The 18063-nt window shown below is 43.2% G+C and overlaps 1 protein-coding gene across 4 annotated transcripts in view; it reads left to right on the top strand.

Annotated features, from left to right (window-relative positions):
- Window positions 1-18063, top strand: part of LOC132830315 (SH2B adapter protein 2) — a 128728-nt gene that overhangs the window by 27438 nt on the left and 83227 nt on the right. For 3 of the 4 annotated variants that reach the window (XM_060847914.1, XM_060847913.1, XM_060847916.1), the window contains exon 3: window positions 9064-9926. In XM_060847914.1, the coding sequence (XP_060703897.1) occupies window positions 9090-9926 (837 nt within the window). In that variant the 5' untranslated portion in view covers window positions 9064-9089. Of the gene's footprint in view, window positions 1-8251; window positions 8334-9063; window positions 9927-18063 lie in introns of those variants that run through there. The other variant, XM_060847915.1, reaches the window with a different exon arrangement.

The raw sequence follows: 18063 nt of genomic DNA, 5'->3' as shown, positions 1-18063 counted from the left end.
TCAGTAATGTAGTCAACTCTGACTCTTAAATGTTCTCTTGGTAGTTGGGGATGGGCAATAAATGCTGTCCTGGCCATGAGTGAATAGACAAAGTCTGTGTGTTCACCATACTTGAAAAATGTGGTGCTGGAAAAACACAGCAGGCCAGGCAGCATCCGAGGAGCAGGAGAATCGACGTTTTGGGCATAAGCCCTTCTTCAGGCTTATGCCCAAAACATCGATTCTCCTGCTCCTCAGATGCTGCCTGGCCTGCTGTGTTTTTCCAGCACCACATTTTTCAAATCTGGTCTGCAGTCCTCACTTTCTCCCTGTTCACCATACTTGGCAAGTTAGTTACCAATTTTGAAGTACAAAGATATTAAGCATATCTCTTTCCTGTGTGTTTGATATCACACTGTATGAACCTTTATTTCGTCAGTTCATACAGCCACCTCACTCCTTTAATGCTTGCTGCTGCTGTACACTCTGATGACCAGAACCAGCTGACAGTCATTGAGCAATAATCTTTTCTCTCAATGGTATGTGATGTGATATCCCTTCCCCTGTACTAGGCTGACATTCTATGGGACCATTCAAAATGTTTAGGCTGTAACTGGCAATCAAGGAAAGGTCATCATAGTCCATAAAGTGCACTTTTATTCATTAAACTTGTGTTCACTGGCCCAGTGCAATGAAATAAATTTTGGGGGTGAGTTCTCAAGTGGGTGATATTCCTGCCTGTGATGGTGGTCATGTATGATGTGCCTAAGGTGTCTCCACTGACACTCCACTTAGAAGCAACGATAGACAAACTGCTGGATAAAAATAGACCAAGGCACTCCACTGGTTCAGCTACTCTCCTGGTACCATGTGACCATGCCTGTGGAGATGGTGACTCACCACAGCAGTTCACTTACAACAGGCTTGGACATGAGGGGTTGGATTTTATGGTAGGCATTGGGATGCTATCATTTGACCCATATATAGCTCCTGACTTTGTGCAGATGGCATGCAAACAGGACGGGCAATGTGTTTTTTTTTGGGGGGGGGGGAGGGGTGGTGGTGCTGCGTATGGAGTGGCACCCCATTGCTCATAGGCTCCGGTCTGAAAAGCAACTTTCCACCACCCTCTGTCTTTATCTTCGAGCCAGTTCTGTATCCAAATGGCTAGTTCTCCCTGTATTCCATGAGATCTAAGCTTGCTAACCGGTCTCCCAAGCTCATACTTGGTCATGATTTTGCTACAGGATAACTTATCGAAGGCTTAGGTATTGGGACAAGGGGTTCACAACTGTGCTCCTTTTTCGTGAATCCTTTTCCCCGTTTCAGAGTTTGGGACAAGTATTAATAATATAATGCAATATTGTAGTTTCAGATTGGGAAGCATGTGTTGGTGAGGAAAAGCGGTCTCTTGATGCACCAGTGAATGAAAATGCATTGAAGGATTTGACCTTCAAACCAGAAGTTGAGAAAAGCATTTATGAATTGAGTGTGACTATCCAGCCTGATCTGGGAAGGAAGCAGAAATGTACAAAAGCAGGATGAAAAACATGATCAGGGATTTACAGTAAATTTGTTATGATTTCAAACAGCTTTTGAAGCTTGTAAATATTTTTCTGGAAAAAATGGCAAAATGCTGGAAAACTAAAATTAATTCAAGAAATGCTGGAAATATTCAGTAAGTATCGATGGTAATTTTAATCCTTCTCTCTCCCATCAGGAAACTGATCACGTTAGACATATGGTCTTGGATTAATGTCCCATCTGATTTTAGATGTGGTGGGTGTAATAGTACACCATTCTTGTTGTATCATGCTGTGAGGAATCTTGCGAATGATTGGGGTGTGATGTAAACTGTGATTATTTATATAGGTTAGCATTGTCCTTGTATCACCATATTCCAAGTATCATTTAACTACAGTTCTGTACCAATTTGACAGGACATCTTTGTTTTTCAATTCTGTCCTCCTAGAAATGAACTTCAGTGTTTTGTTGTTTTTTTTTCGATTTGTGAACTTAGATCTTTCTGTCGCCCATTTGAACAATTATTTTCTTGGGACTATGGGGTCTCTTTATTCTTCCTATTAAAATGTTTCGCCTCTCTCTTATCTTTATTGAGGTTCCACATACATCCATTTTGCAAGTTTATTAATAACACCCTGCTTTTTGTCACCGTTCCTCTCCGTTTATGTGAACTACACCTTAACCCTGCCAACAGCTTGGCATTACCTACAAAATTTTGAAATTATCTTCGTAAGAGTAAAATTGATTCAGGAGTCAGAGTGGATGTGATCATTTCTCTGGTTCATTTAACAAAGATATTACTGGAAACAAAACCCAGCAGTTGATGAATTCAGCAGATACTTCAGTGCTTTTCAACTGTGCTGTGGCATTGACACATTTGGCAGCACGTCAAGAACTTCATAACAGCAACCTTTCAGAATACAAATTCTGCAATTTTCAGACTACACCCTCTTGCGGTCTGATAATGTAACAATGCAATTCATAATGTTCCTCCATCTTGCATAAAACTATAGTCTGCCCCATGTATTTCTCCATTAAACATTTCCTGTTTGATTGGTCTTCTGTGTTGTCTGTGTTGATGCTGTGAATAGCTACACTTATCAGTATCACACTCCGATCTCCTGACTTCTGGCCAACTGGGCCCAAAGTTGAATCTGCCTGGCTCCAGAAGGGCACATCAAAGTAAAATTGCTGTCTTTGATCTGTACGATGTCCTCCCAATTGCCAACAGTTGCCACAAATTCAGTACCAATCCATCCATGAGCACCCTGCCATGCTAAATGAGGAATGTTTGAGGACTCTGGGACTATAGTTGATGGAGTTCAGAAGGATGAGGGGGGGGATCTGATTGGACCTTATGGAATACTGAGCAGCCTGGACAGAATAGACATTAGGAAGATCTTTCCATTGGCAGGAAAGACTAGGACCAGAGCCCACAGCCTTAGAATAAAGAGAGATAGGGAGAAACTTCAGCCAAAACGTAGTATATCAGTGGAGTTCATTGCAACAGAAGACTGTGTCTGAGGTGGCCAGGTCATTGAGTATATTTAAAACTGAGAGAATGTTTTGATTTGTCATGGGGATCAAAGGTTACATAGAGCATAGAAAAGTACAGCACAGAACAGGCTCTTTGGCCCACTATGTTGTGCCAAGGTTTAATCCTAATGTAAAATATAATAACTTAACCTACACACCCCTCAACTCACTGCTATCCATGTGCATGTCCAGCAGTTGCTTAAATGCCCCCAATGACTCTGCTTCCACCAGCACCGCTGGCAACGCATTCCATGCATTCACAACTCTCTGTGTAAAGAACCTACTTCTGATGTCTCCTCTATACCTTCCTCCTAATATCTTCAAACTACGACCCCTCATACCAGTCAATCCTGCCCTGGGGAAAAGTCTCTGGCTATTGACTCTATCCATTCCATGCACTTATCTTACATACCTCGATCAGGTCTCCTCTCTTCCTCCTCTCCAGAGAGAAATGTCCAAGCTTATTCAATCTTTCTTCATAAGACAAGCCCTCCAATCCAGGCAGCATCCTGGTAAACCTTCTTTGCACCCTCTCCAAAGCCTCTGTATCTTTCCTATAGTAGGGTGACCAGAACTGGACACAATATTCCAAGTGTGGTCTCACCAGGGTCTTGTGGAGCTGTAGCTAAACCTCGCGGCTCTTAAACGTAATCCCCCGTTAATGAAAGTCAAAACGCCATATGCTTTCTTACTACCCTGTCCACTTGGGTGGCAACTTCTGAGGGATCTCTGTAGTTGCACACCCAGAACCCTCTGTTCCTCCACACTGCCAAGAATCCTGTCTTTAAATCTATATTCAGCATTTAAGTTTGACCTTCCAAAATGCATCACTTTGCATTTATCCAGGTCAAACTTCTTCTGCCATTTCTCAGCCCAGCTCTGCATCCTGTCTATGTCACGCTGTTGTCTGCAGTAGCCCTCTATACTATCGCTGACTCCTCCAACCTCTCTGTCATCTGCAAATTTACTAGCCCACCCCTCAACCTCCTCATCCAAGTCATTTATAAAAACTACAAGGAGCAGAAGTCCAAGAACAGAGCCCTGCGGGATCCCATTCAACACTGACCTCCAGGCAGAATACTTTCCATCTACAACCACTCTCTGCCTTCTGTCGGCCAACCAATTCTGAATCCAGATAGCCAAATCTCCCTGTATCCCATACTTCCTGACTTTATGAATAAGCCTCCCATGGGGAGCCTTATCAAATGCCTTGCTAAAGTCCATATACACCACATCCACTGCTCGATTTATGAGGCATGACCTTCCTTCACTAAGCCATGCTGACTGCCTTTAATCACACTATACTTTCCCAATAGTCATAAATCCTATCCCTCTGAATGCTTTCCAAAACTTTGTTGACCACAGACGTAAGACTGACTGGTCTGTAATTGCCAGGGATTTCCCTATTACCATTCTTGAAAAGAGGATCAACATTCGCCTCCTTCCAATCCTCCGGTACGACTCCTGTGGAGAGAGAGGAGGCAAAGATCTTTGGTAGTGACTTAGCAACCTCTTTTCTCACTTCCCGGAGCAGCCGGGGATAAATCTGGTCTGGCCCCGGGGACTTATCAATCTTAATACATTCCAAAATTTCCAGCTCATCAAGATTGAAGTTAATCTGGTCAAATTATATCCCAACTCCTCAAAGTTTTCAAGGTCCCTTTTCTCGGTGAAAACCGAAGCAAAAAGCTCATTTAGGGTTTCTCCTATCTGCTCAGACCTAATCAGCCCTACCTTCTCCCTGATTGTGCTCTTTTTCCTCATATATGAGTAAAATGCCTTTGAGTTCTCCCTAAGCCTTTTTCGTGCCATCTCCTGGCTCTCCTCAGTCCATTTCTGATGTCCTTTCTAGCAAGTCTGTAATCCTCTGAAGCTGTGCTAGATCCTTGCTTCCTCCACCTTACGTAAGCTGATTCCTTCCTTTTGACGAGGAGCTCCTCTGTTCTTATCATCCAAGGCTCCTTAATCTTACCCCTTCCTACCTGTCTCGGAGGAACAAATTTGTGCATCACTTGCAACAATTGCTCCCTGTCTGTAAGCATTATAATTTCATTTTCCCCAATTAAATATCTTCCCTCTGTGACTGTTCCTTTCCCTCACCAAGGCTGTGCTAAATGTGAGGCAGTTGTGATTTGGGCGGCACGGTGGCACAGTGGTTAGCACTGCTGCCTCACAGCGCCAGAGACCCGGGTTCAATTCCCGACTCAGGCGACTGACTGTGTGGAGTTTGCACGTTCTCCCCGTGTCTGCGTGGGTTTCCTCCGGGTGCTCCGGTTTCCTCCCACAGTCCAAAGATGTGCGGGTCAGGTGAATTGGCCATGCTAAATTGCCCGTAGTGTTAGGTAAGGGGTAATGTAGGGGTATGGGTGGGTTTCGCTTCGGTGGGTCGGTGTGGACTTGTTGGGCCGAAGGGCCTGTTTCCACACTGTAAGTCTAATCTAATCTAATCTAAGACTTGCAGTCCAACTATTAACCTGTCCTGGCTCATTGCCGAGCACCAAATCCAAAATGGCCTCTCCCCTCGTCTGTCTGTCCACATACTGAGTAAGGAAACCCTCCTGAACACAACTGACAAAAAACGTTTTCATCCAAACCATCTGCACTTAGAAGGTTCCAATCGATATTGGGAAAGTTGAAATCACCCATAACAACTATCCTGCTACTTCTGCATTTTTCCAGAATCTGCCTGCCTATGAGTTCTTCAATCTCTCTACTGCTAGTAGGGGGTCTGTAGAAAACCCCCAATGCAGTGGCTGTTCCCTTGCTGTTCCTAACTTCCACTCATACTGACTCAGTAGACAAACTGTCCTCAACAACCTTCGTTTCTGTAGCTGTGATGCACTCTGATTAGCAATGCTACACCCCCTCCTATTTTTCCACCCTCCCTGTTCTTTTTAAATGTTCTAAACACTGGAACATCAAGTAACCATTCCTGCCCCTGTGAAACCCACGTCTCCATTATGGCCACAACATCACAGCTATACGACAGGGAGAAAGTTTGAGAATGGGATTGAGAAACTTATCAGCCATGAGTGAATGGCAGACCAGACTCAATGGGCCAAATAGCCTAATTTCTGCTCCTCCATCTTACACTCTTATGATCTTGATGTCAGCTAGCAGACTGGCACTTTCTGGATGTATGTGTGCAACACACTCCCATGTAGAGAGATCCCTGCACATCTCATTCCCTTTCGCACTGCCTCAGTATAATACTTCAATCAAACTTCAAGCATGTTCCTTCTGCCGGTGCTGAACTGATCATTCTGGGATCAGAAAAGTCCTTTCAGTCACAGCTGATCGAAATTGAAACTTTAGAGTTGTTAGGTGAATTTACAACAACTGCAGAATCTAAAGTTGTTTGGGGTGTAAAAGCTACCTCTGATAAGACCATAAAATATAGGAGCAAAAGTAGGCCATTCAGCCCTTTGCATCTGTTATTCCTTGAAATGATGGCTTGTCTGATAATTTCCAACTCTACTTTCCTACCTTTTCCTATAACCCTGGATTCCCTTACTGATTAAAAATCTGTTCATTAAAAATCTCAACCTTAAATATGCTTATTGATAGTCATAATATTATGATTCTCCAACTCAGTGATCCAACACACATTGATCCTACCTGGGTCCTTTAAAGATCCTGAAGGCCTCTCGAATTTCACCATGTACTTTGTGGGAGCTCTTGGTTGACTTGAAGAGACTTCAACCTACCATTTAAAAGACAACTTCTTTCTATTGTAAGTGCTAAACAATGCTCTCCGAGAGCTAAATACAATGGTGTGCTACCACATTTTCACAAAGCAAGTGTCAAAGCATCTAATAAGATGGACAAAGTGAGGACTGCAGATGCTGAGATGAGGAGATCAGAGCTGAAAATGTGTTGCTGGAAAAGCGCAGCAGGTCAGGCAGCATCCAGGGAGCAGGAGAATCGACGTTTCTGAAGAAGGGCTCATGCCCGAAAAGTAGATTTTCCTGCTCTTTGGATGCTGCCTGACCTGCTGCGCTTTTCCAGCAACACATTTTCAGCATCTAATAAGATGGCCCACTGTCTGCCATCAGCAATGTGACAGGCAGCACATTTGTGCTGAACAGGCTTCAGGCCTCGACCAGAATGAAGTTCTACAACAACTGAAAGAATGTCCGGTGGGATGGTGAAAAAAAACCTTCAAACTACTGAAATCGACAAATAGGAAATCATCCAGCCCATCCTGTCTATTGGCGACACTCCATTAGATTTATCTAAAATTAGCAAACAGATAATGATTGCTTGGTCAGTTCCTCAGATTCTAATATTGCTAATATTATAAAATGAGAATTAAACGTTTACTAGATTTGTTGGGAATTTTCAGTGTATGGGAATAAAGATAAATACAATTAGAAATATCCATGGTTCAATAACATGAGGGATTTACTGCATAAAACTTAACTAGTGGCATTGACCGGGTGAGGACAGGGCCGGTCTGAGTCATGAGGCAAATAACCAATTGATATTTAATGTGTAAACTATGCAATAGAACCTGGGGTCGGCATGGAAACTAGTGACATTCTGTGGGGATAAGGTTCAGTAAAGTCAAGTCACCATTGTCTTACCAGACCATAGGGCTGTTTTTTCATTAGAGAGAGAGACGACTGGGTGATTTAACTTGAGGGCCCCCGGCCCTCAGGCAAGGGGAGACATTGAGAAGGGAAGTTCCTCGTGATAACCTCAGCCGGTGATGGGAATTGAACCCACGCTATTGGCATCGTAGCAAACCAACCATCCAGCCAACTGAGCTAACACCAAATTTTAGCTTTAGAGATATTAGAAAGATCACATTGAGAATTTTGTATGTTAAAGAGGAACTAGAACATGGTGATATTTATAAGAAAATCTGCTGCTATCCTGGATGAGCTTTACTGTTATCAAACTCGAACATACCCTGCTTGTTTCTGATATTGCATTATCAGCAGGGAAGTAGCTATTTCCTGTGTGATTTGTTTTAACATTGTGCAATGAACAGTTGCTATGTATTCAGAAATATAAAATATGCATATATTTATACACTACTCTTTGGTCAGCAGATATTACATCTTTGCACATCCCTTTTCTTTGCTTGGTTAAAGTATCCCTCACCAATCTGCTCCTCCAATGACAAACATTTAGCCTGCTCGTGACTTTCCTTGAATAATCTCACATGCATCAGTGGACACAGGGAGAATTGGTGATCTGTTTCTCTGTGGCCCTGCCTGCAAAGAAGCAGTGGGAGGTAGCAGTCACAAAAACAAACGTGCAGAGAGGGGGAAAAGGCAGAGTTGAACGTGAGTAGCTGCTGTTTGAGCTTATTTCACAGCCAGTAAATTATCAATGTGTTTCATTCTCCTCCTGCGAGTGTTTTATTTCCCTTTTCCCCCCTCTTCGCTGTTTTGAACACTGAAGTGGGCTCTGATCTCATTCAGTTAATATTTCTAATGAGTGACCATTGAAATGTGTTTGGTCACAGTCAAGTGAGAAATCACGGATCCTTATGGCAAAACAGTTTCTAGGAGTTCAACTTATTTCAGAAATCATTATTCCTTTTTTTTAGAAAAAGGAAGAGATCTTGTTCAAAGTTTATTGTGGAAACCTTTGAAATTTGATGCTTCAGTAATTTGGCAGAAGAACTCTGGTGGGGGATGGGGTGGTTAAATGAGAGTGTTTAAATTATGCAGTGGCTTGTTACGACCTGGAATGTGCTGCCTGATGAACTGACACTAGTTAAGTTTCAGGAGAGAATTAGAAATGAACTTACAACTGAAAATATTTCCGTGTAGTGAGGAGAGAGGGCTGGAGAGTTAACTCTTTGAAAGAGCTAGCACAGACACAATGGCCCAAATGGGACAGTAAGTGTCCATGTGATTCAAGGATCCTTTTGGGGCAACACCGTGGTTCTGAAACTTGTTGGTAGCTCAGTGTTTTGAGGTGAACAATGTGTTGGTTTGGTGCTCACTCTTAAGATTACTCACAGTAAAGGTAACCATGTATTTTTCTCTCTCTCCCCTCCTTGTACAGCTTAATTGGGCTTCGGTGAATTCGCCATGAATGGTGACTCTGAAAGTCCGAATTCCCTACAACACATTCCAGACTGGAAAGAATTTTGTGAAGTGCAGGCACGAGCTGCAGCGGCTGAATTTGCCCAGAAATTCCGGATATTTATCAGTGAAAATCCCCACCTCGAGTGCCCGGGAATTGAGACCACTTTCTCACAACACTTTGCTTCCCATTTTGTGGAATACTTTGCTTCGGAAGTGAACAGGCCATACCTGTCAGACTCCCCGATCAAGTCTACAGTTGCTCCATTTTCAGACATCCAGAATTGCCAGCTGCCTTATGGTAAAGAAATTCTCCAGAGGAAAGAGAATTCCGATTCCCTTGAGAGTATAGACAGCACATTGAACTCCAGCAGGTACTTGAGGCAGGCGCAGGTCTGGGACATGTCGAACTTTGGCCATTCCAGGAGTTCAGAGGATGTTTCTGGCAGGCCAAAGTTTAAGAAAGGGTTTTCTCTGCGGAACATGAGTATGTGTATGGTCGATGGAATGAAGGAGATTTTACAATGGCGCTCCTCTGCCGAGCCACTGCTGGATGTGGGGCAGGGCAAAAGGTTAATCAGTCAAGATTCCTCGGGGAATAAATTGGAAAGTGAGGCCCGGGACAAATGGAGCCACAAACTAGAACGTTTGCGCTTGACACGGACCTCCTCTGCTAAAGTGGAACTCCTGGATATTCAAAGGGAAGGCACTCTGAGGTACATGGTAGCTGATGACTCTAACTCGGTGAGCAGTACGCAGTGGCAGAAGTGCCGACTGTTGCTACGAAAAGCTGTGAGGCTGGAGGGAGAACGCTTCCTCTTGGAGTTTTATGTACCGCCAAAGGTAAGATCCGAAACTCTTATCAACAGGGTCCTGGATGTGAGAGAGCTGGAACTTAATACCCATGTCTGGGAACAACCTAGCCAAATGTTCTCTGGGATTAAAGAGTTAAATTATGGTGCACAAACTTGTGTCCAGTGGTTGAGCTGTGATCTGATGGAGGTGTTTGAGAGTAAAGGCGTATCATGGGGCAGACAGCAATTTTAAAATCCGAGCTGGCCTTTTAAACTGTGAAGCAGCTTCTTCCCTAAGTTATAGAAACCTGATCGTCTCTCCTTCCAAAATACTATGCATACTGGGAATCATTTTTTTTCTGACTGAGGTTGATGGAAGTCAGAGTATTGAAAAATATGGCAGTTAAATGAAACTGATCAGTCCGAGGAACTGACTCCAGAGGCTGAGGGCTGTTCCTGTGCCTGATGGACTGCAATAGTTCTGCATTGATTGATTGATTTTTTTTTAGAATTTAAATACTGCCTTGAAAAAAATGCAATCACAGAGATGTACACCATGGACGAGTTGGACCAAAGGTTCTGTTTCCAAGCAGACCAGGTATCCTAAAGAAATCTAGCACCATTTGCCAGCATTTGACCCATATCCCTCCAAACCCTTCCCATTCGTATACCCATCCAGATGCCTTTTAAATATTGTAATTGTATCAGCCTTCACCACTTCCTCTGGCAGCTCATTCCATACACGCACCACTCAGTGCATGATAAAATTGTCCCTTTAGGTCCTGTTTTAAATCATTCATTCTTACCTTAAACTTATGCCCTCCAGTCACGGGATAAATCTGGCCAGAAGGATAATGAATGAGACAAAAGGAGATATTCACTCAGAATGAGAATTGCACAAAATAGGTGCAAGGGTAGATCACTTGGCCCTTGGAGCCTCCTTTCCAATCCCTATTATCATTGCTTCACTGTCTCTGTCTCTGCACACCCCCTTGATTCTCTGAAAGGCCGAAATTCAGCCTTGTATATATTCAACAGTGGAGCATCCAAAACCACCCGAAGCAGAGAATCCCAAAGATTCATAACCACCTCAGGGAAGAGATTTCTTCTCATCTCAACCTAAAATGATTGGTCCCTTATTCTGGAACTCTGTGCTGAAAATGTGTTGCTGGAAAAGCGCAGCAGGTCAGGCAGCATCCAAGGAACAGGAGAATTGACGTTTCGGGCATAAGCCCTTCAGGAATGAGGAAAGTGTGTCCAGTAGGCTAAGATAAAAGATAGGGAGGAGGGACTTGGGGGAGGGGCGATGGAGATGTGATAGGTGGAAGGAGGTCAAGGTGAGGGTGATAGACCAGAGTGGGGTGGGGGCGGAGAGGTCAGGAAGAAGATTGCAGGTTAGGAAGGGGGTGCTGAGTTCGAGGGATTCGACTGAGACAAGGTGGGGGGAGGGGAAATGAGGAAACTGGAGAAATCTGAGTTCATCCCTTGTGGTCGGAGGGTTCCCAGGCGGAAGATGAGGGGCTCTTCCGCCAACCGTCGTGTTGTTATGTTCTGGCGATGGAGGAGTCCAAGGACCTGCATGTCCTTGGTGGAGTGGAAGGGGGAGTTAAAGTGTTGAGCCACTGGGTGGTTGGGTTGGTTGGTCTGGGTGTCCCAGAGGTGTTCTTTGAAACTCTGTCCTCTGTTTCAGATTCGTGGCAAGCAACTTGCTATTGTCTCTGCTGTTAAGACCCTTCATAGTAAGAATATAGCTGGATATGGTAACGTCTCTTATAGCATCCCTACATCTGGACCAGAATGTCAGGATTCAACACCCACCTGCCCCAGGTTGAGGCAAACAGCAGGCTAGGCCCCCTGAGTTTGTTCTACTCTTCAATGTGATCATGGCTGAATTGATTAAGACCTTAGCTCCATTTTCCTGCCCACCCCTAAAAAGTCCTGGACTGCTATGTCAATTAAAAATCTGACAAGCTCAGTTTTGAATAGATTCAATGGTCTAGTCTTTACCGTTCTATGTGTAAGTGAATTCCAAAGGCTAATGGTCCTCTGAGAAGGAGTTCCTCCTCTAAATAAAGGATATTCTACTCTATTCTTCTCACTTTTAAATGACACCCTTGCTAATTTTTCAAGTATGTCCCCAAATTGTTGATTTCACATCTTCTCAACATCCACTCTCTATCAACCCCCCCCTCCCCGAATCTTAAAGTCTCAATTTGATCATCTCATTCTTGTAAAATCCAATTAGTAAGGACCCAACTACCTTAAGTAAGGTGATTAAAAACACTCACACTCTTCTAGATGTGGTGTCACTAAGGCATTCACAGTTATAACAAGACTTTCCTATCTTACACTCTACCAGCCTTGCAGTAAAGGCCAACCTTCCATTGGTCTCCTAACCGATGAAATTGGTAATGTTTTATGATTTTGTGTACAATGTCACCCAGATCCCTCGACTGAAGTATTTTGCAGTCTCACTCCATCAGAATAGTCTTTAGTTTTACTATTCTTGCTGCCAAAGTGGATCACCTCACACTTGTCTGCATTATATTCCATCTGTTGAATCTTCACTTACTTAACCTATCTATATCTCTTTGCAGACTCCTTGTATCCCCCTCCTATCCAGGTCCTAAGCAGCTGCTGGATGAACTAGGCAGTTGACGAGGGGCAGCGGAGTTTGGGGGACGAGGGGCAGCGGGGTTTGGGGCAGGTGGGGCATGTGAGGCAGCGGGGCTTGGGAGGGGTGGGGCACGAGGGGCAGGTGGGTGACGAGGGGCAGCAAGGTTTGGGGGAGGTTGGTGGCAAAAGCCGGTGAACTCTTCAACAGGAAACATTGGAACCGAATGCTGACCGGTGATATTGCACACTGTTCTAAGGTCAGGAGCAGCAGAACCCATTCCCAGTTTCTGACACAGATCTTCTTGCCGTTTTAATTATCATCAGTTTGGCAATGAATAACGTTACTAATAACTTTTCTATTTTTGAAGAAATTCTTCGAGTCATACAGCATGGAAACAAACCCTTGGACCCGACTCCTCTATGCCAACCAGGTTTTCCAACACTGAACTAGTCCCACTTGCTTGTGTTTGGCCCATATCCTTTGGAACCTTCCCTGTCCATGTACCTGTCCAAATGTATTTTAAATGTTGTAATTGTAGTTGCCTCTAATACTTCCTCTGGCAGCTCCTTCCATATATGCATCACCTTTTTGTGAAAATTGCCCCTTGAGTCCCTTTTAAATCTTTCCTTCTCACCTTAAAATGATGCTTTCAGTTTTGGATTCCCCTACGGTGAGGAAAAGACCATAAGACATTGGAGTGGAAGTAAGGCCAATTGGCCCATCAAGTCCAGTCCGCCATTTAATTATGGCTGATGGGCATTTCAACTCCACTTACCCGCATTCTCCCCGTAGCCCTTAATTCCTTGTGACATCAAGAATTTATCAATATCTACCTTGAAGACATTTAGCGTCCCGGCCTCCACTGCACTCTGCGGCAATGAATTCCACAGGCCCACCACCCTCTGGCTAAAGAAATGTCTCCGCATTTCTGTTCTGAATTGACCCCCTCTAATTCTAAGGCTGGGTCCTAGTCTCCTCGCCTAACAGAAACAATTTCTTAGCGTCCACCCTTTCCAAGCCATGTATTATCTTGTAAGTTTCTATTAGATCTCCCCTTAACCTTCTAAACTCCAATGAATATAATCCCAGGATCCTCAGCTGTTCCTTGTATGTTAGACCTGCCATTCCAGGGTTCATCCGTGTGAATCTCCGCTGGACATGCTCCAGTGCCAGTATGTCCTTCCTGAGGTGTAGGGACCAAAACTGGACACAGTACTCCAAATGGGGCCTAACCAGAGCTTTATAAAGGTTCAGTAGCACATCTCTGCTTTTATATTCCAACCCTCTTGAGATAAATGACAACATTGCATTCGCTTTCTTAATCATGGATTCAACCTGCATGTTTACTTTTAGAGAATCCTGGACTAGCACTCCCAGATCCCTTTGTACTTTGGCTTTACGAATTTTCACACCATTTAGAAAGTAGTCTATATTTTTATTCTTTTTTCCAAAGTGCAAGACTCACATTTGCTCACGTTGAATTTCATCAGCCATTTCCTAGACCACTCTCCCAAACTGTCTAGATCCTTCTGCAACCTCCACACTTCCTCAGTACTACCTGCCTGTCCACCTAGCTTCATATCAGATTAGATTAGATTACTTAGTGTGGAAATAGGCCCTTTGGCCCAACAAGTCCACACCGACCCGCCGAAGCGCAACCCACCCAGACCCATTCCCCTACATTTACCCCCACACCTGACACTATGGGCAATTTAGCCAGGCTAATTCACCTAACCTGCACATTTTTGGACTGTGGGAGGAAACCGGAGCACCCGGAGGAAACCCACGCAGACACGGGGAGAAAGTGCAAACTCCACACAGGGAGTCGCCTGAAGCGGGAATTGAACCCAGGTCCCTGGCACTGTGAGGCAGCAGTGCTAACCACTGTGCCACCGTGCTGCCCACAAACTTCGCTAGAATGCCCCCAGTCCCTTCATCCAGATCATTAATATATAACGTGAACAGCTGCGGCCCCAACACTGAGCCCTGCGGGACACCGCTTGTCACTGGGACCTTGGCTGTTCTCCTTCCTTATGCTCAAACCTTCTAGTCTCAGTAACATCCTGGTAAGTCCTTTTCTTTGCATCCTTTCCAATTTAATAACATCCTTCCTATAGCAGGATAACCAGAATTGTATGCAGTACTCCAAATGTGACTTTCCCACTGTCTTGTACAGACATAACATGACGTCCCAACTCCTGTATTCAGTGCTCTGGCTGATGAAGGCCAGCATGTCAATTGCTTGGGATTTGTATTTAGTCTCCCAAACATCACTCCCTAGTTATTAGTTCTTTAATTCAATGTGACCGATTTGAAAGTAAATCCAAGTTCAGCAAAAATTGCCAAATGGGATGTGTTCTCTCTGAATTAAACAAGCTCAATTAATAAACATGTTTCTCAACAAATTTCAGTTGTGCATGTTAACTAACCAGACAGAAAAGATTGGTTTTGCTAGGGTCCTTGTGGAATAAATTAGTGAAGGGCAAGTCGGCACAGTGAGATTTTAGTTTCTGATGGTCTACAGAAGTTTAGTGTGTGGAGGGAAAGCAGGAACAGAATTTCCAAAGTTGTGAGACCCAAATGTTTCCTTGGCTTGCGTCAAATTCCCTGTATTTAAGGTCAGTGAAGACTTTAATTCCCACAGCAGCAACTCCAGTTGAAAGAATTCCAACAAGCAATAAATTGCAAACCAACTGACATTTTAATTCAGAGACACTGTGTGAATGAATACAGATTTGAGAAAGATTTGATTCTGATTTTCAGTTCCGGTTTATTTAAACCTGGCTGTGCTGCCTGATGAATGGATTTTTCTAGTTGCTGGAGAGCTTTGCACCTTTCAGCCCCCACTGCACTGGGATGGAAATGCCACTGATTGGGTTTGTCCTTTCAATCAGTATTTATCAGCTCCTGGTACCACAGTGACTTTCCAACCCATTACAGCCCACTCATACTAACACAGGACTGAGCAGCAGAGTGTTTGATAAAATCATGGCCAATCTAATTATCACCTCATCTCCTCTCTATCCCATATTGCTACTTCTAAGGAGCACTTTCAGTCATAATATGATTGAATTTTACATATAGTTTAAAGGATAGAAATATGGGTGCAAACCTACTGCTTTGAATTTAAACAAGGGTAATTATGAAGCCATGAAAACAGTTCTAGGGAAAGTGAACTGGCAATTTAGGTTAAGGGTCAATAGAAAAGTAACGTCAAACATCTAAAGGGATATTCCAGAAAGCACAGAATAGATACATTCCAACAAAAAAAGTCAAAAATAATATCAAACATGAAAGATCTATAGTTGTGTAAAATGTGCAACTGGACAGATTATAAAAACAGCAAAGAATTATTAAAAGATTAATAAGGAGGGATAATGGAGTATTAGAGTTAGACAAACATATTAAAGAATTACTATAGATTACAGTGTTAAGAAAGAAATGAACCTGTGGAATTTTCTGCCATGGAAAATGATTGATGCCAAAATAAGGAATGTTTTTGAGAAGGAATTAGATCTAGTTCTTCGGCTAAAGGGATCAAAGGTTATGGAGAGAAAGTGGGAACAGAGTAATGAGTTGGATGATCATATTGAATGACAGATCAGACTCAAAGGGTGGAATGACCAACCTCTATTTCTATGTTTGTGTTAAAAAGGTAAGTATTGATCCTAAATGAATCTGGGGAACGTTAATGGTGGATATGGAGTTGGCAGATGAATTGAACAGAGATTTTAATATCAGTCTTCACTAAAGAGGATATCGGTTGCATCCTAGAAATAGCCTTCACTTGGGGTTTAAAAGGTAAGGAGGAACTCGGGGGAAATTACAATTAGCAGGGAGGTAATACTGAGTAAAACGTTGGAACTGCGAGTTGACAAATCCCCAGGTCCTGCTGATTCTTGACCAAGGGTGTTAGAAAAGTCACAGTCAGATAGCTTATGCATCAGTTTTAGTTTTCCAAAATTTACTCTGTTTCTTTTAAATTGGAGAAAAACTAATGTAACTCATTTATTTAAAAAGGGAGTGAGGTAGAAAGTAGAGAAGTACAGGCAGTTAGTTTACCATCTATCAAAGGGGAAATGTTTTAAGCTATTAGCAAAGATGTTACAACAAAATTTCCAAAGTTCTCATCTTGCTTCTCATTGCCCTCTGGTCGCAACCTGTTTGTTTTTTCAAAGGCATGGTGACTCACTCCAAGTTGCAATTACTAAGTCAGCTTTTTGCTCCAGTCATTAACACTACTTCAGGAAATCACGTTCTATCGATTGTCAGATAACTGCTGCTGCCAAGCTGTTTCTATTAAGCTAGGGTTTTTAATTAGCCTGCAGTATTAAAGTTTTAGGTCAGCCTATAGCTGTTAATCTAAATTAAAGATTGGTAAAAGCATACCAGAACTGTCCCACCCCCAGTAAACACTTTGTCCCGATCTCTGCTTTGTACAATCTCAAAGCCTTGTCTAATATCGTGCTGTGATTAGAATCAAAGTTTATTGAAGCTTTGTTTTGAGCTGAGGTTGCCTACAAAGAATTGTTTTCAGTCTCCCTTCTCCATTGTTTATTTGATATTTTGGGTTTAACTGGGATTGGAGCAGATTTCCACTTTTGGTTGGGTTCTCCTTCCATAGGTAGTAAAGAGGAGGAACAGAACTTAACACTTATCCAAGTATATCCCAGGTGACCAACGTCTTCCTTCCCTTGACCATATTGGAAAATGGAGTTGATGGTCACAAAGAAATCTGGAAAATCTACTCCTGAAGATATGACACTTTTGACACAGAAAGCCGAGTATCTAGATTGCCAGTGCAATGGGAGAAACATCTACTGTAGCTTAGACTGCAGGTATTTTTGCTTAGAGAAATAACATAAAGATGTACTTTGCAACAATGCATGATACAAAAATGATGATTGGGGATTTTTAGAACCGAATGAAGGAGATAAGTTTCAAATAGATCTGAGGAATAATAGAAATGAGGAATGCAAGAATTTTTTTGTGTGTCTTTCCAGTAAGATAGTCATTCAGCACTGAAAGAGACCCTTGGGTCCAAGTTTGCTTCAAGAGTCATGTTCGGGAATACAGGAGCATGAAGCTTGGCCATTCTGCCCTGCCCCTTGTCCAGGCCTATCGATTAAATTAGATTACTTACAGTGTGGAAACAGGCCGTTCGGCCCAACAAGTCCACACCGACCCACAACCCACCCATACCCCTACATTTACCCCTTACTAACACTACGGGCAATTTAGCATGGCCAATTCACCTGACCCGCACATCTTTGGACTGTGGGAGGAAACCGGAGCACCCGGAGGAAACCCACGCAGACACGGGGAGAACGTGCAAACTCCACACAGTCAGTTGCCTGAGGCAGGAATTGAACCCGGGTCTTAGGTGCTGTGAGACAGCAGTGCTAACCACTGTGCCACCGTGCCGCCCTAAATCTTTGAACTAAATTCACATACTAGCTTGTATACACACCCATAACTTTGGTTGAGAAAGATCTATCAATCTCTGTTTGAGATGAAAATCTTTTCATTTGTTCATAAAAATGTGGACAATACTGAATGGGCCACCATT

The sequence above is a fragment of the Hemiscyllium ocellatum genome, chromosome 31 (genome assembly GCF_020745735.1).
Source record: "Hemiscyllium ocellatum isolate sHemOce1 chromosome 31, sHemOce1.pat.X.cur, whole genome shotgun sequence".
Taxonomy (NCBI): Eukaryota; Metazoa; Chordata; class Chondrichthyes; order Orectolobiformes; family Hemiscylliidae; genus Hemiscyllium; species Hemiscyllium ocellatum.
This window is presented reverse-complemented; position numbering and strand designations above follow the sequence as displayed.